This window comes from Gobio gobio (assembly GCF_949357685.1).
Source record: "Gobio gobio genome assembly, chromosome: 23".
NCBI lineage: Eukaryota > Metazoa > Chordata > Actinopteri > Cypriniformes > Gobionidae > Gobio > Gobio gobio.
The window spans coordinates 21453152-21475323 of NC_137119.1; the positions used below are offsets into that span (position 1 = coordinate 21453152).

At 38.1% G+C, this 22172-nt stretch overlaps 1 protein-coding gene across 1 annotated transcript; it reads left to right on the plus strand.

Annotated features, from left to right (window-relative positions):
* The first annotated feature begins 1364 nt into the window (after window positions 1–1364).
* gdap1 (ganglioside induced differentiation associated protein 1) lies at window positions 1365–13687 on the plus strand. Its single transcript, XM_079806072.1, has 6 exons — window positions 1365–1787; window positions 2623–2815; window positions 5956–6129; window positions 6218–6312; window positions 6493–6607; window positions 12833–13687. Exons 1-6 carry the CDS (start codon window positions 1635–1637, stop codon window positions 13183–13185), a joined length of 1083 nt encoding a protein of 360 aa, XP_079662198.1. The 5' UTR covers window positions 1365–1634; the 3' UTR covers window positions 13186–13687.
* The last annotated feature ends 8485 nt before the right edge of the window (window positions 13688–22172 follow it).

Genomic DNA, 22172 nt, shown 5'->3' on the forward strand with positions numbered 1-22172 from the left:
TGCCATTGTTTCATATAATAGGAAAATTCCATATACATGAAAAATCCATGTACATAAAAAAGAAGTGGGCTTTTGCTTTATTATGTGACTATAATAACTTTTGTTCTTGTTGCATTACATTTAAAAATGGTTCAGATGGTGGAAATTGACCTTCATGGACATGTGAACTGCTGTGGCAGGTTGATGAAAGCTATATAAGTGTAGATCTATAGAAGTAGGCCTGTATTTCACAGATTGTTGAAAATCCACAACTCTCCTTGGCATGCCATTAGTTTTAAAAAAATATTTACATTTTCACTGTGAAACTCTATTCAGAATGTTCTTTACTTTTGTAATTTGATTTTCCCTTATGACTTGAAGCAGTGGTTCTCAACCAGGGGCCCAGGAGGCACTAGGGGGCATCAGCATACTTCCAAAGATGTGAAATTCTTTCAAATAACTTACAATAATCTAACTTAATTAAAACACTACAAACTGCTAGGTACAACATAACATCATGTTTTTTTTTTCTTTCTCATTTTAATTTGTCTCATCAACTACTGTTACTTTTTTGACAAACATAAAGACCATTGCTTGAAGACCACAACATAATTAATAGATATTAGGCTTATATGTAAGAGAAACAGTATGTGCTTTTTTTGGATACCTGTTTTGTTACTTATAGCTGTCTTTTGTAGAGATGTCTTGACAACAACTGGGATAATACGATACGTTTTGCTGCCATTCATTTAAGGCAAATTAAGCCAAATGTAAAATCTCTGTGATTTGGATGGATGAATTAATAATGAATGAACAATTATTTATTTTTCAATGTACATATTTAACATTTAACCTAGTTTACAAAATGATGTAGCCTGCAGCTAGTATTTGTGAGACATGGGAAAGTCTCTTTTTATTGACATTTTTTTTATTTATTATTATACTGCAAATAATACATTATATATATATATATATATATATATATATATATATATATATATATATATATATATATATATATATATATATATATATATATATATATATATATATATATATATATATATATATATATATAGCCTATATAAACTTCTCAACAGAAAAAAAGTCAAAATTCTCAACAGTTCGTCATAGTTTCTAATCAACGGCTTAATATAATTTGAGAAGAACAGTCTACAGAGACATCTGCTGGTTAATTTAAAAAGTGCGCTTCTAATTTATAGTAGGCTACTTGAAAATTCATATATTATAAATATTCACTGTTAAATAAAGCTCTTAACTATTTTTATTTGAGAGCACTAAATGCAATAATTTGCTTTTTACTTTTAAACCCAGCCTAATATGTAGCTATTTATATTTTGCCAACATTTCATTATTATGAATTCGGATGAGTGTCCTTTAAGTTGGGTACCACACTGGAGGCTGCGCTGTTCAACACACTGGCTGTGTCTCAAAACCTAGTGAGTTGCCTATCTAGACATCATTTGTGGGCATCATAGTCTCGCGCTAGCAGATAACGCGGGTACGCGCCTATGAAGGACATAAACGCGGGAGGCGCGTAATATGCTCAAACATCGCTGCATGCTGCACGCGCGTAGGATGCACACTACCGTCGTAGTCAACTAGGTTTTGAGACGCAGCCATTGACTGATAAAATGGCGGTGGAAAACATCGGTGAATCTCAGGATGAGAAGGAAATCCTTATTAAGAAGGACGCACAGGACAGCAGTGAGGTTGTCGAGAGCACAAAAAACAAAGAGTCTAAGCTGATATTGTACCACTGGACTCAGTCATTCACCTCTCAGAAGGTAAACGATCCCATAATTCAACATTACTGGCGTAGACAGCTCAAGAGCATCAGGGTGGATGCAGTCTGTTGTTTTGATTGTGATATTCACACACTTTTAAAGACCTGGCAGTGTTTAGATTATTCCTCTATTCATATTGCTGTCTCAATTAAACAATTGCTGATTGACAGCATGCATGTTAATTATTCATTAATTATACATTATTAATGATGCATGATAATGTAAGTGTGTCGGTTGTGTTGAATTACTGTAATAATAACTGATAGATATAAAGTAGACGCCTGAATCACAACTATATGGCCTCAGAACTTTGGCTAGCGTTCTGGCAAGGTTCTCCTAAAGTTATGAACAAACATTGTTCCAGTACAAAACATTATTTAAATGTATTTTATAGAAGCTTTTGGTAATAATTTATTTTACAGTGTCACGTGTTACATACTTACCATAGCAATAACAGTAAATGATGCAGCATAATTACATGCAACTAACCCGGCCTCAACCAAATCCTATTCCTACCCTAACCTTAAAGTAAGTAGGCTACATGTTGTTCATTAATATTACTGAGTTGGCCTACTTAAATATATAATTACACTGTAACGATGACACCTTAAAATAAAGGGTAACCATGCTTTTTTCTGAAACGTTTTAGTTTAGAATCAACATTCGAATGTAAGTGTGTGTAACGTTCCCACAATGTTTGCAAAATGATCAAATGGAATGTTCCCTTAGCGTTCGAATAACCAAAATGTCTTTAAAACATTTAAAAAACTGGACATTTTAAATTTTCTCTATGGTATAAAATACTAAAGAGATGGACATTATGTTTCTATCATAGGTGAGACTGGCAATAGCTGAGAAAGGTCTTCAATGTAAGGAGTATGATGTGAGTCTGCCTCTGAGTGAACACAACGAGCCCTGGTTTATGCGTCTGAACCCCACCGGTGAGGTTCCTGTGCTGGTTCACAATGACAATGTCATCTGTGACCCCACACAAATCATGGACTATTTGGAGCAGAACTTCTGTGATGGTAAACGCTTAAGATAAGGGCTTAATGTTGTGTGTAAAACAGTATTTACATTCAAGAATGCATGAATTAAACTGTAAAATGCAATAAAATCAACTAAAAGGACATATAATATTGATTAACCCTCTGATGTAAAATTATTTTAATCACCCAGGGTGTGATGTCACATAATAATAACAATAGTTTTTTCTTTTATTTTGTTATTAAAAGTCTATATATATGAAGACTTCAGATGCAAAAGCCTCTAAGTCCGCCAGACGTTTTTCTTTAAAATAAGCATTTTTGTCAGGCTTCTAGGCTATGTATAGGTTTCTACCTAAGTACAGGTACTTCTGAATGGGCTGAGACTGGGATTTAGTGGGTTTGAAGTGAAAGTATTTTATGAACGTATATATGGAGAGCATTCACTCAGTATCGTTATCTCATTTTTGACTCATTTTTTTTAAGTGGCTTTTAGAGGCTTTTGCATCTGAACTCTTATATATATATATATACACAGGGAGTGCAGAATTATTTGGCAAGTTGTATTTTTGAGGATTAATTTTACAACATTAATAATTAAACAACAACCATGTTGTCAATGAACACAAAAAACTCATTAATATCAAAGCTGAATATTTTTTGAAGTGGTTTTTAGTTTGAGCTATTTTAGGGGGATATCTGTGTGTGCAGGTGACTATTACTGTGCATAATTATTCGGCAACTTAACAAAAAACAAATTTATACCCATTTCAATTATTTATTTTTACCAGTGAAACCAATATAACATCTCAACATTCACAAATATACATTTCTGACATTTAAAAACCAAACAAAAACAAATCAGTGACCAATATAGCCACCTTTCTTTGCAAGGACACTCAAATGCCATCCATGGATTCTGTCAGTGTTTTGATCTGTTCACCATCAACATAGCGTGCAGCAGCAACCACAGCCTCCCAGACACTGTTCAGAGAGGTGTACTGTTTTCCCTCCTTGTAAATCGCACATTTGATGATGGACCACAGGTTCTCAATGGGGTTCAGATCAGGTGAACAAGGAGGCCATATCATTAGATTTTCTTCTTTTATACCCTTTCTTGCCAGCCACGCTGTGGAGTACTTGGACGCGTGTGATGGAGCATTGTCCTGCATGAAAATCATGTTTTTCTTGAAGGATGCAGACTTCTTCCTGTACCACTGCTTGAAGAAGGTGTCTTCCAGAAACTGGCAGTAGGACTGGGAGTTGAGCTTGACTCCATCCTCAACCCGAAAAGGCCCCACAAGCTCATCTTTGATGATACCAGCCCAAACCAGTACTCCACCTCCACCTTGCTGGCGTCTGAGTCGGACTGGAGCTCTCTGCCCTTTACCAATCCAGCCACGGGCCCATCCATCTGGCCCATCAAGACTCACTCTCATTTCATCAGTCCATAAAACCTTAGAAAAATCAGTCTTGAGATATTTCTTGGCCCAGTCTTGACGTTTCAGCTTGTGTGTCTTGTTCAGTGGTGGTCGACTTTCTGCCTTTCTTACCTTGGCCATGTCTCTGAGTATTGCACACCTTGTGCTTTTGGGCACTCCAGTGATGTTGCAGCTCTGAAATATGGCCAAACTGGTGGCAAGTGGCATCTTGGCAGCTGCACGCTTGACTTTTCTCAGTTCACGGGCAGTAGTTTTGCGCCTTGGTTTTTCCACACGCTTCTTGCGACCCTGTTGACTATTTTGAATGAAACGCTTGATTATTCGATGATCACGCTTCAGAAGCTTGTAATAATTCTAATAATTCTGCACTCCCTGTATATACCGCATACACCGAATCAGCCTTTGCTGCCCACGCGCATCAATGAGCCTTGGCCGCCCATGACCCTGTCGCCGGTTCACCACTGTTCCTTCCTTGAACCACTTTTTCTGATAGATACTGACCACTGCAGACCGGGAACACCCCACAAGAGCTGCAGTTGGAGATGCTCTGACCCAGTCATCTAGCCATCACAATTTGGCCCTTGTCAAATTCGCTTAAATACTTAAGCTTGCCTATTTTTCCTGCTTCTAAAACATCAGCTTTGAGGACAAAATGTCCACTTGCTGCCTAATATATCCCACCCACTAACAGGTGCCACGCTGAAGAGATAATCAGTGTTATTCACTTCACCTGTCATAATGTTATGCCTGATCGGTGTGTATATATATACATATATATCATTGTGGAGTTTTTTTAATTATTATTTTGGATTCGTTTAATTCAGCATGGCTGACTAAGTACCTCTGGTATATTTGCCATTATCTTCTACTGGTATGGACAGATGAGTAACTCTTTTAAAATATGTAATACATTAAAAATATAAAAATTAATAATATACATATTTTAAATAAATATGTAGTAATAATGAATTACATAAATAATTAATATAAATGATATCTACTCTACTAGTCAAAAGTTTGGAATAGTTATGTTTTTTTGAAAAAAGACTGCATTTCTTTGATCAAAAATACCGTAAAAAATGATTATAATTTAAAAGAAAGGTTTTCTATTTGAATACATTTTAAATTGTAATTTATTCCTGTGATGTCAAAGGTGAATTTTCAAAAGCCATTATTCCAGTCTTCAGTGTCACATGATCCTTCAAAAATAAATTCCTTACAGGAATTATAAAATATTCAAATAGAAAAAAGTTCTTTTAAATTATAATAATATTCCACATTATTACTGTTTTACTGTATATTTCACCAAAGAAATATGGTGAGCATAAGAGACTTCTTTCAAAAACGTTCAAAATCTTAATGATCCCAAACATTTGACCAGTAGTGTTAAATGGTTGTAAATGTTTCTGTTATTGTTTTATTGTTTTCTTAGTGATTTAATAATTAATGCATCAGAGGGTTCAATACATTTATGAATAAACAAATTAACAACCGATTTCCCATGTGTTAATAGCTGTAATTGTTCGCTACTGTGTTTATGTTTGAGCTACTTTTGTTCAGTGCATTTGTCGTCTTCTTTTCATTTGGTTACATTTATGTTTGCATGCAGAATTTTGGATTACATGAGAGGCATTGGAGGGTGAGTCAAAATAAGATATGTACCATAGAGGGTAGAAGCTCTGTAGATTGCAGGAACATTTTTTGGCTCATTTATCTTTGTTGTTTGTTTCTCTGAATCAGAGCACACACCAAAGCTGATGCCAGAAGAGGGAAGCACATATTATCATCGAGTACAGCATTACAGAGAACTGCTGGACTCCCTGCAGATGGATGCGTACACCCATGGCTGCATCCTCCACCCAGAGATCACCGTAGACTCCCACATCCCAGCTTACGCCACCACTCATATTCGCAGTAAGACGGGACAAGAGTGTAATAACTTAATATGAACATACAGTTTTTTGGGGTAAACTGTGAATTAACTGAGATTTCTGTTTTATAGCACAGATTGGAAACACAGAATCTGAGCTTAAGAAACTAGCAGTAGAGAATCCTGATCTTAAAGACGCTTATATTGCAAAACAGAGGCGCCTGAAGGTTAGTAAACATTCATGCAGTGTTTAGTTTCAGTTATATGATCTGGGCTTTCTGGGCATCTGTGTGCTGTGGTTTTATTCTGCTGAGTATGTGCAATTAATTTAGATTACAATCTTGCTTGTGATGGCAAGAAAGTGATTGCTGAATGTCATAAAATACTATTTGTGTGAATCTCTCTAGAGTAAATTGTTTGACCATGATAACATGAAATACCTGAAGAAACTCCTGGATGAACTTGAGAATGTTCTGGATCAAGTGGAGACGGAGTTGCAGAGGAGGATTGAGGAGACACCGGGTAGGAGAATCTTCTATTAAATACAGTAAAAACATTGTAAAAATGTTTTTAAAAAAAAAACAGTTTGATGTGGGGACATAATAAATGTTCAAAATTGAATTTATTCAATTATTATTTTGATCAAATGTCGATCATCACTAAGCTTAGTTTATTTTCTACACAAACACACTGGCTGGGATGACGATTTCAAAACACGGCCTCATGAAGCTTCGAAGCGTTATGAATCAGTGAGTCTAATCATGATTCGGATCGCGTGTCAAAACGCCAAACTGCTGAAATTTGCCGATCCAAACTGCTGATTCGGCTCACTGATTCATTTACATTTACATTTAGTCATTTAGCAGACGCTTTTATCCAAAGCGACTTACAAATGAGAGCAAAAGAAGCAGCTAGAACAGTCAAGGGCAACAGTATGCAAGTGCTGTAGCAAGTCTCAGTTAATCTAGCACAGAACACACATGACAGTTTAAAAAAAAAAAAAATTATAAATAAATTAGACAGACAGAAAATGAATAGAATGATAAGTGCTATTCTTGATTGGTCAGGTGCTGCTGGAAGAGATGTTTCTTTAGGTGTTTTTTGAAAATGGCTACAGACTCGGCCGCTCGAATTGAGATAGGCAGGTCATCCCACCAGGTGGGAACGGCCCAGGAAAAGGTCAGGGAGAGCGATTTCATGCCTCTCTGGTATGGCACCACAAGGCGTCGTTCACTGGCAGAACGTAAGTTCCTGGTGGGTGTGTAAGTCTGAACGAGCGAGTTTAGGTATATTGGTGCAGAGCCAGTGGTTGCTTTGAAGACGAGCACCAGTGCCTTGAATTTAATGCGAGCGGCTATTGGCAGCCAGTGCAGACTGATGAAGAGAGGCGTGACGTGCGCTCTCTTCGGCTCGTTAAAGACCACCCTCGCCGCTGCATTCTGGATCAGTTGCAAGGGTTTGATAGTGCATGCCGGAAGGCCCGCTAGAAGAGCATTACAGTAGTCCAGTCTGGAGAGAACAAGAGCTTGGACCAGTAGTTGTGTGGCATGCTCTGATAGGAAGGGTCTAATCTTCCTAATGTTGTATAATGCAAATCTGCAGGACCGGGTTGTTGCAGTGATGTGGTCAGTGAATTTTAGCTGATCATCAATCACAACTCCAAGGTTCCTGGCTGTCCTGGACGGAGTTATGGTTGATGAACCTAGGTGAATGGAGAGATTGTGGTGAAGTGCTGGGTTGGCAGAGATCACAAGCAGTTCTGTCTTTGCAAGGTTGAGTTGAAGGTGATGTTCCTTCATCCAGGCAGAAATGTCTGTTAGGCAGGCAGCGATACGAACACCAACCGTGGGATCATCTGGTTGAAATGAGAAGTAGAGTTGAGTGTCGTCGGCATAGCAGTGATAGGAAAAGCCATGTTTCTGAATGACAGATCCCAGTGATGACATGTAGATGGAGAAGAGGAGTGGTCCAAGCACTGAGCCCTGGGGAACTCCAGTAGCTAGATGATGTGACTTAGACACTTCACCACTTCATAACGCTTCGAAGCTTCATGAGGCCGTGTTTTGAAATCGTCATCACTATATAAGTCGTTATTTAGGGTTTTTTTGCGCACAAAAACTATTCTCGCCGATTCATAAAGTTATTTTAGAACCACTGTAGTGAGATGGACTTTGTAACGACGTCTTTAGTACCTTTTAAGGGTCTTGAGAGTGAACCGTGCATTGTGCCAATGGAGGCCTTTCAGAGCCATCAGATTTCAACTAAAATATCTTAATTTGTGTTCTGAAGATGAACGGAGGTATTACGGGTGTCGAACGACATGAGGGTAAGTAATTAATGACAGAATTTTCATTTTTGGGTGAACTAACCCTTTAACCATATATTAAAATTAGCGTCATAGAGTAACAGTTACATTTAAAGTTTTGATTTAATGGAAGTATCGGCAGATCATTACATCTGTATGGTGACGTACATCCATATAAGACCTTCAATCATCTTCGGAACAGATATTTTTGATGAAATCTTAGAGATTTCTGTCCCCCGATAGACTACAACGTTATAACCACTTTCAAGGCCCAGAAAGGTAGTAAAGTCCATGTGACCACCAACCTTAATGTTGTGATGTTTTATTAACACATTTCGGGAGGAGCACGTTCACATAATTAAACCTAATTAAACACAAGTGGATAGGTGATACTCTGGGTTCAGGCAGGGGTGGACTTACCATTAGGCAAAGGTAGGCGACCGCCTGGGGCCCCCGGAAGCCAAGGGCCCCCTAAAATGCTTATTATATACGTTCAGCGCGGATGCACAAGCGGTTGCTGTGGTGTTCATTAACGTTACCATGACAACTGCATTTTCGTCCGTGTTGAACGTGCATCGTGTAGAAAGTGTAGGGCCTTATGATTTCCGCGATTCCGTGTTAAACAGTAAATTCCATTTTTTATGACTGGATTCCACGATTCTGTCTGCGTTTTCTACATCGCGGAAATCGTAGGGCCCTACACTTCATGAGCATTGTACCATTTCATTTGAGAGAAACTATCATCATAACATACACACACAGAAAAATGTCTTCAAGGCAAAATAAAAGTTTGGATAGTATAGCGTATGCCTTAAAGGAACACTCCACTTTTTTTGAAAATTTCTCATTTTACAAGTCCCCTAGAGTTAAATAGTTGAGTTTTTCAGTTTTTGAATCCATTCAGCCGATCTTTGTATCTGGCGGTAGCACTTTTAGCATAGCTTAGCATACATCATTGATTCTAATCAGTCCATTAGCATCTCATTCAAAAAATGACCAAAGGCACTTTCAATATTTTTCCTATTTAAAACTTGACTCTTCTACAGTTACATCGTGTGCTAAGACCAACTGAAAATTAAAAGTTGCGATTTTCTACACCTATATGGCTAGGAACTACTTTCTCATTCCTGCGTAATAGTCGCGGATCTTCGCGGCAGTACTATGGCTGCAGCAGCGCAATGATATTACAGCGCCTGAAAGTAGCCCCCAGCTAGGTAACTTTCAATGTGACTGGCACTAAGTTCGTGTAGTTGACTTTTATAAACTTTTAATAAATTGCTGTTAAATTAAACAAGTTTCATGATTTCAATTAATTAGACATGCTTTTTTATTAATACAATTTTATATAACCATCCAGAATAAAAAAATAAAAAAAAGGAATCTGGAATTTTTTTCTGGAATTTGGAAAAAATAAATAAAACTGATTTCATAGGGCTCTACAAATGAACATATCATGATATCTGAAGTTATAATTAAATATTGTTATATTATTATGTTTATCGTTTGAAATGGTGCTCACTCATTTCTGTGAAGGACCAGAGTAAATGACGCATGCACAGGTACTTTCCTCACAGACACACTTCATTTTTGGTTGAAATAATTCTTATGTGTGTAATAATTTCTTTCAGTCTAATTTAAATTTGTGGGGGTGGAGGGGTCATGCAACAGCAATCATCACAACAGTGAAAATAACCTCAAGGATGTAAATGTGCAATTGTATAGGGCCCTATTCCTGTATTTTGCCTGGGGCCCCCAAATCACTAAATCCGCCCCTAGGTTCAGGCCAAAATTCCGAGCCCGGAGCCCTCCCCCAGACAGCACCCCAAATATGCATAATCTTTACTCCATTTAATTTGATGTAAGTGTGAACTTGTGAAATGAAGCGACGAGAAAAAATGTTGTGCGTCAAAAAAAACTAAAATAATGACTTTAATCAACCATTTATTCTGTTCCATGTCAGTCTTCTACGCTGTTCACAGTAAACAGTGCAGCGCTTCCAGGTTCTGCATCAGAACGCCGGCTCACCATTGGCCGACGCTGTTCATGTGAACACAACAACGCATGCGTGTGATGCTAATGCAGGAGCTAGCCAATAATGAATCTGCGTTTTGACGTAGAAACTGCGTAGGAAGCGCTGCACTGTATCTACTACGTGAACAGCATAGGAGAATGACGTTGAAGAGAAGAGATTGTTGAATAAAGTCATTATTTTTGTTGTTTTTTTGCGTACAAAAAGTATTCTCATTGTTAATGACAGAATTTTCATTTTTGGGTGAACTAACCCTTTAATAGTCAACTAAATGTTGAAAAGAGGCTTGGACGACCACATTTTAATTGTTTGGTTTTAATCGGTTAGTTGCAGAAAAAACTCCACAGGAAGTGCTGAAGTCACCCAGTCTGTGACGGACAGATGGGCTGCGTCCGAAAACCTAGGCAGCTGACTCGTTGCCTCGCTGCCTTATCAGACAATGGCTTGTAAGGCAGCGTTTGTGCATGAAGGCACCTCACTAAACTAATTTCGGACATACTTCTTAAGCAGTGTAACAGTTTAATGATGTACAGCAAAATAGAGAGAGCTGTGGTGAGAACTAAACAAATATTGAATTACTACATTAGTAATTTCTCAGAAATGACATTAGAAGTGGAAAATGTTGGTAAAAAACATACATTTACACACAAACTGACCAGCAAACGCAAATTTCGGATGCCATCTTTTTTTCCCCAGCTCAACTGTCACAGAATGGAAAGCACAGGATTGTGGGATATCAAAGGCATCGAAGGATACAAATATGCTGCCTTCAAAAATCGATCAGATAAAGGTATCTCAGGAGACAGGAAGTGAAGCTAACATTAGATTCGGACGTGCCTTGGTGCCTTCCTGCCTTGTAATGTGTCCTCCGAAGGCAGCCTTTTCCAGGTTTCGGACGCAGCCATTGTTAAGGCGGCTGGTCCATGTGGTAGGCTAATTATGTCGGACAGGAAATTTAAAGTGTGGGATTATTTCGAGAGGGTAAAGGAGGACCCCAAAAAGGTGACGTGCAAACTCTGCAGTCAAATGTTTGCTTATTGTCAACCTTAAACACAGCTTATCATTTGAAACATGTAAGTAGTAGCCTAACGTTAGCAACTTTACATAGCCATTTGCTCTAACGTTAATGTTAACCTATATAAATGTGCGCTATTTTTTGGCTTGGAAGCTAAATTAGTACATTAGTGCTTCTAGGATTAGTAGTGTTTATGTTTAACTTAAATGTAGGGTAGGCAGTTTTTGAAGTGGCTAGGAATAGCAAGCTAGCTTTGAAAGCATGGGATCCCCATCAGAACGTCTCCAAAGCCACACCTTCTTCAAAACACATGAATGCACACAGTAGAGTTTAAAAAGCATCACGAGACGAGCATCATGTCTCAAAGCACATAACATTACAATAATAAATGAACATAAACAACTTAAAGAGCACTGACCTGTACCACCTGACTGCTGCAGATTCATTTTGCTGTTGATAGTGTTGCCTCTGAAACAGACAAATTCGAGTCACAAACTGCTCCGAGTATAACGTAGTGGGTTTCCATCTCTTCCAAATTACAGTCATGGGGGTGAACACAGCATAAGCTCATTGTTTTGGTTCAGGAAGAACTGTAAAAGCTGCTGTTTGCTTAGAGTCCTTTCACAGACAATATATCTATACATATAAATACATTTAGACCACTTAACTTAGTGATTGCTATGAGGATGTGAAGAGATTTCAACCATAACAAACAAAAAAAATTCTGGAACAAATGGCCTACCCATGCCTTTAACATGCATTTCTCTCTATAGGCTCATCCACTATGCTGTGAAGATGACATGTCAGCTTCGTCGACACTGACACAGAAAACATTAATTATTATTATAATTGTGCAACTAGTCAACTAGTGGCTTAAATGAACGACTACCAGTCGACTAGGAAACTCATTGGTTGGGGGCAGGCCTAGTTTCTAGGGATTTTCTAGGGCGGTGACTTGGTTCTGTCCATCAGTTGTTGATTGGATAGAGGCAGATTTAAATGTGAGTTTGTAAGGGCAGACTAAACAGACTAAATTATTGGTGAAGTATGGCATACGACACCAGAGAGAAGTTAAACATATGCATGGATGAATTGTTCACAATAAGATGCATTTAGAAAATAGATGAATAGTGAATTTCCATTTTATGCCTACTTTAATTTTTGATATTTTTTTTTACTTATCTTGAGACGACTCAACGCCAGCGTTGTTATGGCCTAAATTAATACACGATTGATTAACTTTTTCGAACATTATTCTTTAACATTGTCTTTCTAACATTTTTACTGTACATCTATGAAATGCACTTTCTGTAAAGCTGCTTTGAAACAATGTGTATTGTGAAAAGCGCTATACAAATAAATTTGAATTGAATTGAATTGAATTATCTCTCTCTCTAGAAGAGGGCAGTCAGCAGGCTTGGCTCTGTGGCGAGTTCTTCAGCATTGCTGATGTTTCCCTCGCTGTCACCCTTCATCGCCTCAAGTTCCTGGGCCTGTCCCGTCGGTACTGGGGAAATGGGATCCGGGTCAACCTGGAGACGTATTATGAGCGTGTCCTGAACCATCCGCCTTTCCGCAGAGTGCTTGGACATGTCAATAACATCCTCATATCTGCTGTGCTGCCCACTGCATTCAGGGTGGCAAAGAAAAAGGCTCCAGCCTTTGTTGGTGCCACTTTATTGATTGGGTTGATTGGGGGTGCCACTTATCTGGCTTTCCATTATTTTAAAAAGAGACTTCTTGTGTCTTGAGACATCTGTTGCGACTCATTCAACATTGCTCTGTCTTGACCTGTGTCTAAATTGTTTGTCAAAATTAGCTCAAATATACTGTAACAGTTTGATGATTGTTGCACAAGAAGTACTTTTCTGCCATAATATGAAGCAAATCAGTTTGGAAAACAGACACAATGCATTTTATCAGTGATATGTTCATTAAACTGATTTATATGGCTTCAGTTCTTGCTGTAAGTCCTTCATGGCTAGTATGTTTTATGCTAAAATATCTGTGTAAATGTCTGCTCACAATTGCAGAAAAAAACAACAAAATGCCCTGAGCTCCTAGCATCAAGTCTGTATAATCCATATATCAAAATATGTATATTATTAGAATGGGAGATTGTGACTGTTCTGCACCAGTAAGTTTAATTCATTCATGCTTTTCACTTGATAAGTCAAAGGATATACAATACTATATGCAACAGTAATTTCTCTGCACAGGAAAGACAAATATAATAAAGCCTATTTCTCAGTTATGGAGGTGTCTGGTGTACAGTAATTATGGAATGTTGTGTTTGAAATCAGTAGGCCTACTGCATGAAATTTGAAGCTAAACAGATTGTATATATATATACACACACACACACTGCCTGGCCAAAAAAAAAGTCACTCAATGAAAAAAATGAAAATTTTTGAACTTTGATTATTTTTCATTGTCAATACAAGACACTCCATCAATTAGGGTTGGAAGAACTGTTGCAAAACATTTAACATGTAAACATTTAAAATCTCTGCAATAATGATCCAATCATTGACTCTTAAGCATTTTCCTTTTTTTTTTTTTTTGGCCAGGCAGTGTATATATATATATATATATATATATATATATATATATATATATATATATATATATATATATATATATATATATATATATATATATATATATATATATATATATATATATATATATATATATATATACACACCGATCAGGCATAACATTATGACCCATTATGTCCTTTCACTAGACCCCCGAAGGTGTGCTGTGGTATCTGGCACCAAGATGTTAGCAGCAGATCCTTTAAGTCCTGTAAGTTGCGAGGTGGGCCTTCCATGGATCGGACTTGTTTGTTCAGCACATCCCACAGATGCTCGACTGGATTGAGATCTGGGAAATTTGGAGGCCAAGTCAACACCTCAAACTCGTTGTGCTCCTCAAACCATTTTTGCTTTGGTGGCAGGGCGCATTATCCTGCTGAAAGAGGCCACAGCCACCAGGGAATGTTTCTTTAAAAGGCTGTACATGGTCTGCAACAATGCTTAGGTAGGTGGTATGTGTCAAAGTAACATCCACATGGATGGCAGGACCCAAGGTTTCCCAGCAGAACATTGTCCAAAGCATCACACTGCCTCTGCCGGCTTGCCTTCTTCCCATAGTGCCATGTGTTCCCCAGGTAAGCGACACATACACACCCGGCCATCCACGGGATATAAAAGAAAACGTAATTCATTAGACCAGGCCACCTTCTTCCATTGCTCCGTGGTCCAGTTCTGATGCTCACATACCCACTGTTGGCTCTTTCGGCAGTGGACAGGGGTCAACATGGGCACCCTGACGGGTCTGCGGCTATGAAGCCCCATATAATTAATAATCATATAATTAATAATTTGTTACATTTATATAGCGCTTTTCTAGGCTCAAAGCGCTTTACATAGAAGGGGGGAATCTCCCCAACCACCACCAATGTGCAGCATCCACCTGGATGATGCGACGGCAGGCATATTGCGCCAGAACGCCCACCACACACCAGCTTATTGGTGGAGAGGAGACAGAGTGATTAAGCCAATTGTGTATATATATGGCGATGATTAGGAAATTTGGCCAGGATACCGGGGCTACACCCCTACTCTTTATCGAAGGACATCCTGGGAATTAACGTCTCATCCGAAGGATATGCAACAAACATATGCAACAAACTGCGATGCACTGTATATTCTGACACCTTTCTATCAGAACCAGCATTAACTTCTGAAGCAAATTGAGCTACAGTAGCTTGTCTGTTTGATCGGCCTCTCACATGCTTCAATGAGCCTTGGCCGCCCATGACCCTGTCGCCGGTTCACCACTGTTCTTTCCTTGAACCAATTTTGATAGATACTGACCACTGCAGACCGGGAACACCCCACAAGAGCTGCAGTTTTGGAGATGATCTGACCCAGTCATCTAGCCATCACAATTTGTCAAACTCGCTCAAATCCTTACGCTTGCCGGTTAAAAAACGGTTAAAACGCGAAAGGCGAAGCTTGAATTTACGGGTATGCCCCCCCAACATGGCAACCACCGTTAGATCCCATTACCTTATGTATTTTCAATGGCATATTATAAACTTACGATAATACTTTATTACTTGAAAGAAGTAAATATACATTAATGAGCACATATATTTTTGAAAGAACTAAGTGTTTTTAGCTAAGAATAGACAAAAAAAGTTACACAGTGTAGCTTTAATGTGTGTGTTCTTACAGTTTTTCTCCATTGGTTTGGCTCATTTCTTGAAACAGAAATTACATTCTCAAAACAACATGGACAAATCTCCAAACCACTTGGCAATTGTTCACAACAGAATAGCATTTCTCATTCATTTCATCAAATTGCAAATGATTAAGTACAGGTAGCCTACATTTAGCACAATTTCCAAATGAATAGATCTTGTTGATCTAAACTGAGAGGGGTGGGAAGGCGGTAGAGAGGGGAAGGGGGTAGAGAGGGGAAGAGGGTAGAGAGGGGTAGAGAGGGGAAGAGAGGTGTGGGAAGGGGGTAGAGAGGGGAAGGGGGGATGAGAGGGGTAGAGAAGGGAAGAGAGGGGAAGGGGAAGAGGGGGGTAGGAATATGTAGACCTGGAGTGGGATGTGGCCAAAGAAGACGGGGACCAAATTTATCAGATGCGATTCTACTGAGTACCCCTGGGTTGACATTGAGAGAGGCTGGACAGAGACTTCAGCCCAACCTCAGCAGATATAAAAAACAGACCTTTGAAAATGCATGAATGAATCAAATGATTTTACAAATGTGGAGAGAAATAAATATTTTCAGCAATATGCAGTAGGCCCTACTGGTCTTGTGTGTACTGTTTGGTCAATATATTCATATAGTTTACTCTAATAATATCTCTGAAAAAAATCAAACCCAGATTATATAATTAGATAAGGTAGAATTCTTACAATATTACAAGTGTTTACAGTAAGATTGAGAACAGCAGCGTGTGGATGGCCAGGAGGGTGAGGACGGTAATTTTCATTTTTTTGTTTGTGTGTTATATTACAGTATATTATGCTGTATACATTTTCTTTTTACTCTGATGTATAAAAGTTACTTTATGTGTGTGAATGATAATGGTTACAATTTCCTTGGAAGTATGAGTGCAATGTGGGATATCAAACCTTGGAGGCTACTCCTACCCTAAAATCCTATTTCTTTTTTTCAGTTTTATTCACAATTATATTCTGTTAGCTAGACAAAAATGAAGGACTGGGCTAAGACTGAAAGGAGGACCTGAGGGATATTTCAATGGTCCTCTGCCATAGTGACAAAACATCTAAACATTTTGACTTGCAGTGCTTACACAATGCCAAAAGGACGAAGCATTTTGGGGGCACTGACTGTTTAAATGAGAAGGAAATTTAGTTTTGACACATAAGTGAATTGTTTTGGGAGAGGTATGAGCTTTTGCAGGTGAACCATGGTGTTGTGCCGAACCATCCACGTTATTTTGGCAAAAGTACCAAGAGTGTTGAGAACGTCCGGTCTGTTCCAAGAAATGAGCCAAAGCAATTGAGAAGGATCTTTGCCATTTTCGTGGCACTATTTATATGGGAAAGGAATTTAGTTCTGACGCATGAGTGAACAGTTTTGCGAGAGATATTAGCTTTTGCAAGTGAGCTATAGTGTTGTGCTGAACTGTAAGACTGTTTTGCCAAATGATCTTACAATTTTGAGAATGTAATTTCTGTTTCAAGTAATGAGCCAAACCAATGGAGAAAAACTGTAATACCTCGAACAAGTTCAATATATATATTTTTTTTAATTATTATTTTTAATTTAGTCGTTTTAATTTCTGCTTTAAAATAGTAAACAATCGGTTGTTTTTAGGTTTAGAGTGTAGGCTACTTTAACCCTTTTTTAATGTTTTAGCATAGATAGGTAGGTAGGTAGGTAGGTCGGTAGGTACGGACGGACGGACGGACGGACGGACGGACGGACGGACGGACGGACGGACGGACGGACGGACGGACAGATAGATAGATAGATAGATAGATAGATAGATAGATAGATAGATAGATAGATAGATAGATAGATAGATAGATAGATAGATAGATAGATAGATAGATAGATAGATAGATAGATAGATAGATAGATATGACCCCAGATCGAAAACACCAGGAACATTTGATTGATAACCTCAATTTCAAGGCAAAGTAAACCAACATGGTTAAATTGTATTTTTTCCCCTCACTCTACTAAATATCTTGCAGTGTCCAGGACCAAAGTCACCATGAGGTGGCAGCATTGCCATTTAGTATTAAGTCTGCGAAAGTAAACAAGTAAAGAGGAAGTTATAGCGACTCTTTAAACAGTCTGCAGAGGACAGATAAGTTAAATAAATATTGCATTCAGCAACTGATCAAGAGGCAGCTCACCCATTCCTGTTTCTCAACTGATTGGACTTGATTGCATTTTTTGTTGCCAGTTGCGTTTCAGTGATTTGCTGAAGTTCTTATTTTCTAAAATGTAAGACGACACGATTTCCCATTGTGTTACTTCAGGTATCCAAAACACTGTCGGGTGTGGTTTTCGTATAAATAGTGCAAATGTCATCATATCAATGTGTTCTGGCCAGATGTAAGATATATCTGGATGATTCACACAAAGTTCACACTTACAGTATGGCCCATTAGGTTGCCATAAAAGAAATGAATCTAGAAAAGCATAGTCTCTTCTTCTATACACAAACTGTCACGGCGAGTACTTTACAAGCTCCAGGCATTGCGCGTGCCCTTTTGCTGACGTGGTGCACTTGTTTGAACCATTTCCCATTTTACTCTATATTTATTCTAAGACTAGTTTCATCTCAACAAAAAGAAAACATTGAAATCCAACACCACTTCTTTAGTGTCACAACACACTTGACTTGTTTGACCATAATTTGTATGATGTATTGTGTTGCTCACACAACAGTTGCTTTTAAGTAACCATGATGTTGAAGAACTGTTGAATTTATAGGGGTAAACCAGGTTGTATGAAAATCCCTTGAAAGCGGCCAAGATCACTTTCATGGAACTGACCATGTGTGCTATTTATAAATTCACTTCAGACTTAAAAACTTGTAATCCAGGGCCTAATGGCTTTATAAATAAATCTGAATATGGTTAATATTTGGCCACCTCCAATTCCCTAGGCAGTCCATGACCAATCGAAGAGTCTTAAATCTGGCAGGGAATGTCTGAAACATCTGTCCTGCTTATCTTTAAGGAGGAGCCCAGGCTTGCCCTGCCCTTGAAGAGAGGAAAACTCTGATCAGACCGACTGTAATAAGACGAAAGAGAACAGAGAAGGAGAAAGGGAGGATTTTGGCCTTGGTATAAGGTAAATATCGTCCCACACAGCTCAATGTGGAGTGGCAGAGATCCCGGTCTCTGAACGGGTGGGGTGGATGGAAACTTCCAAGGTGCTTTTTCTCGCCAGTCCATCTTTGCGGCCCGAGTGTCGTGCAGGAGAAATGCAAACGCTAGGAGTGGGCAGAGAATCCAGTTTCCATGGACACGCATGATATACACTCCTGAGTGCTTCGCAAGATCCCTAGAAATATTGCTTCATGTGGCTCTGTCTGTTGTCTGTCATTGGCACATGAATTTATGCTTGATGTTCTTACCATAGACTCACCGTTCAACGGCCTTCTCCGCTACTATTCTCAGAATATGATGTCAGGTGTTTAAGTTACAGCTTTCATACCTAAACTGTGAAATTTGCCTTTTGGCCAAACCACTGCACTGACATTCTGCCCAATCGGTTTTGCAAATGTACCGAGACCAAAGGGCGATTAGTATCACACTGAGGTCATTTGTCTGACCTTGCCACCACTTGGCTTGCATATAGACATCCATTTTTTGTCATTCTGGCTGCCAGTGGCATGGGTGCAGCATCATTATAGTAAACCACGTGATTTTTCCCCCAAAGCAGTTCAGTGCAAATCTAATTTCAGCCAAATTGAATTTGGGTGTTATAGTGTTGTGTAGGCATTCAGCACTGTGATTGACTTGACCAATGAAATCTTTACAATCAGCTGCAGGGCGGAGTTTGCACGGAACTGGTTTGCTGGTATGCTACCTTGAATATTGCATGTTTTATTCATTGATTGTTGTTGATAGCCAAATTGTTGAATCTTTTTATCTTCCACATTTTTATAATTGACTGCTCAACTGATTTTTCCATTTCACAGATGATTTAATGATTTATCAAATGATTATGGTCCCCCATAGCGAGTGACGTTGAAGCATTTCGAAGTGAAAATGTTTTTCACTCACATTTGGGGTCATTACACATTCTCCTCAGGCTCAAGGAGGAAGACAGTTTCCCCCATCAAAAGACATTCTGAGAAAACAGCCCATCTTCCCGAAATGTCTTTCAGGGTCTGTTTTATGGTATTTACTGATTGGGCTGCTTGGTCCCTGGGCTGTTGACACGAGTGTTAGAATGGCCCCCCTGCAGGTTTGAACATCGTAACTTCATGATGAAACCTGCTGCGATCATCCATCTGTACATGTGCTCCTCAAATGTTTAAACAAGCACTGCATAAATACAAGCACACCGGAGAGCCAAGTCACTGCTGTGCACTGTAAAGCCTACTTACTGAGATTGTCTCAGCCAAGCTAAGCATACCAGCTCATTTTACACCCTTAATTAATTTTCTGAATGTGCAGAAATGAACTTGCTGCCTCCAATGCAAAAAGACACTCCTTCAATTTGGATTGTATGATCCCGCCTCATTGTTTTAAAATACAAGCTTTTTTTCCCTTCTTTTTACTGTGATATCTTATATAAAGCCAATATTTGGGACCACACATTATTGTTGGTATATTCAGTCTTTTGTCCTTTCTTGTTGACATGAGTAAATATTCTTAACATAACTAGAGCTGGGAATTGGATCGCTTTGGTCCAAACTGTCACAAGCAATGAAATACGACTTATTTTAACTGTCTACAACTTTTCCCATTTAAACTGTATAACCACATAGTAGAGGCCTACTTGAAATATCTAACATATTGAAAATAAGTTTTAGACATTATTGTTTTTGAGCCAATCATGAGCAATAGTTGCCATGTGACTAAAGACATAAAGCAGAAAGAAAAATAAGAGTTTGTTTTTTACTGTATACTAGGGATGTAATGATACACCCGTGTCACGGTTCGATACAAATACGATACTTATCGCGATATTTTAAATAATATAATAAAAGGTTTTTTTTATTTTTTACTTTGTTTATGATTATTAAAATATTATTATTGTATTATTATCAGGACCCACAAATATCCCCCCATTGCATTTTATACATTATATTCAACATTATACATACTGTATTATTATGTGTAAAAAATAATAAGTTGTGTAAAAATAATACTATTATATTGTTTTATTATTTTTTGTGCATACATGTTTTTTTCAATAACATACAGTTTATTAAATGTACATACAGTTTTGTCAGTTACATTAAGAAGGAAAAAACATTATAATACAACATTATTACATATAAACATTCATAGTCCTATGAAATCAATTATATTTCAAAAGGTTTACATTACTAAAAAACTTGAGGGTACTTCAAGTTAAAAAAAAAAGACTAATGCCACAGAAGTTCTGATGACAAAAAAAGTTTGAGAACCACTGGATTAGAGGATTTGTCTGAAAGTTATTGTCTTATTTGAGAGATTCCAGTATGTGACCGATATGATGGACATTCTTTTCTCAAATGCTCTCAAATCTCTGTATTGTGAGGCTGCTTTGAGCCAAGCCAGTGCTTCTGGTCTCATGCTCCAGTTGGGTCTCTGTGTCTCCTCTCACCAGCCTGTGAATACTCATGTGTTTGCTACACAAATATGCCAAGGCCATCAGTGTCCAACAGCTTTGATCTATAGCGGCTCAGGCCATCTCAGGCCCTGAGTAGATACTTAAACATGCAAATGTGAACTCAACATCAAAATGAATGCAAAGGCTAAAGGATTTTTTTTTTTTTTATCACTGGGAACAAGGAATTGACTTTAAAGTTACAATCATATAAGATAGGAGAAGTATTGCATTATAATGTCTAACACATTTCTTACTGAAACACTATTTTCTGTTACATCCTGTGCCATGACCTTACAGAATGACCTTCTGATCCCATCCCAAATGTGCCCTAGGCCCTTGCAGTCATCCTCCGAGTCCACACTTTGGTAATGTAATGCTCTGTTAGAGTATCTAAGTGCAAGCTTGGCAAAACCGCAGCTAGTGACTGCAAAGGGGGCGCTCATGAGCACCTTTCAGAATCATAAAATGATAAATGGGACACCCTCATGAACTTCACAGAACTCTGGAAGATAGAGTTCACGTAACGTGCACCATTCGGGACAGGACCTTTGAAAACCAGGTTACATGATCATTAACTGTAAACGTTGTTTTAGGTTATAGTAGAATTTAATAATATTTTGAATTAGCTTTTGTTTTTATATTTTCAGTTTACATTTTAAATTTGGTTTAAGTTTTAGTAATTTTGTGAAGTTTTTGTAAAACATTTTTTTAAAGTTTTATTTAAGTTGTAGTTAAACATATTCTATTTCAGTTAGTTGCCACTGCAACAGTTTTTTAAGTTTATGTTTTTCATCTAATATTTAGATTTTATTTAATTTCAGCTTTATTCCAATTAACGGAAATTATTTTTATAGTTTTAGTTCCTTTTTAGCAGTAACAACACTGGGGTGCGTTT

What these genes read in the sequence shown, in the direction of transcription:
- gdap1 (XM_079806072.1), top strand. Translation starts at nt 1,635, where the DNA reads ATGGCGGTGGAAAACATCGGTGAATCTCAGGATGAGAAGGAAATCCTT. An exon ending in GGAGCAGAACTTCTGTGATG is followed by an intron (nt 2,816 to 5,955) that starts GTAAACGCTTAA and finishes TCTCTGAATCAG; the next exon opens with AGCACACACCAAAGCTGATG. An exon ending in CGCCACCACTCATATTCGCA is followed by an intron (nt 6,130 to 6,217) that starts GTAAGACGGGAC and finishes TCTGTTTTATAG; the next exon opens with CACAGATTGGAAACACAGAA.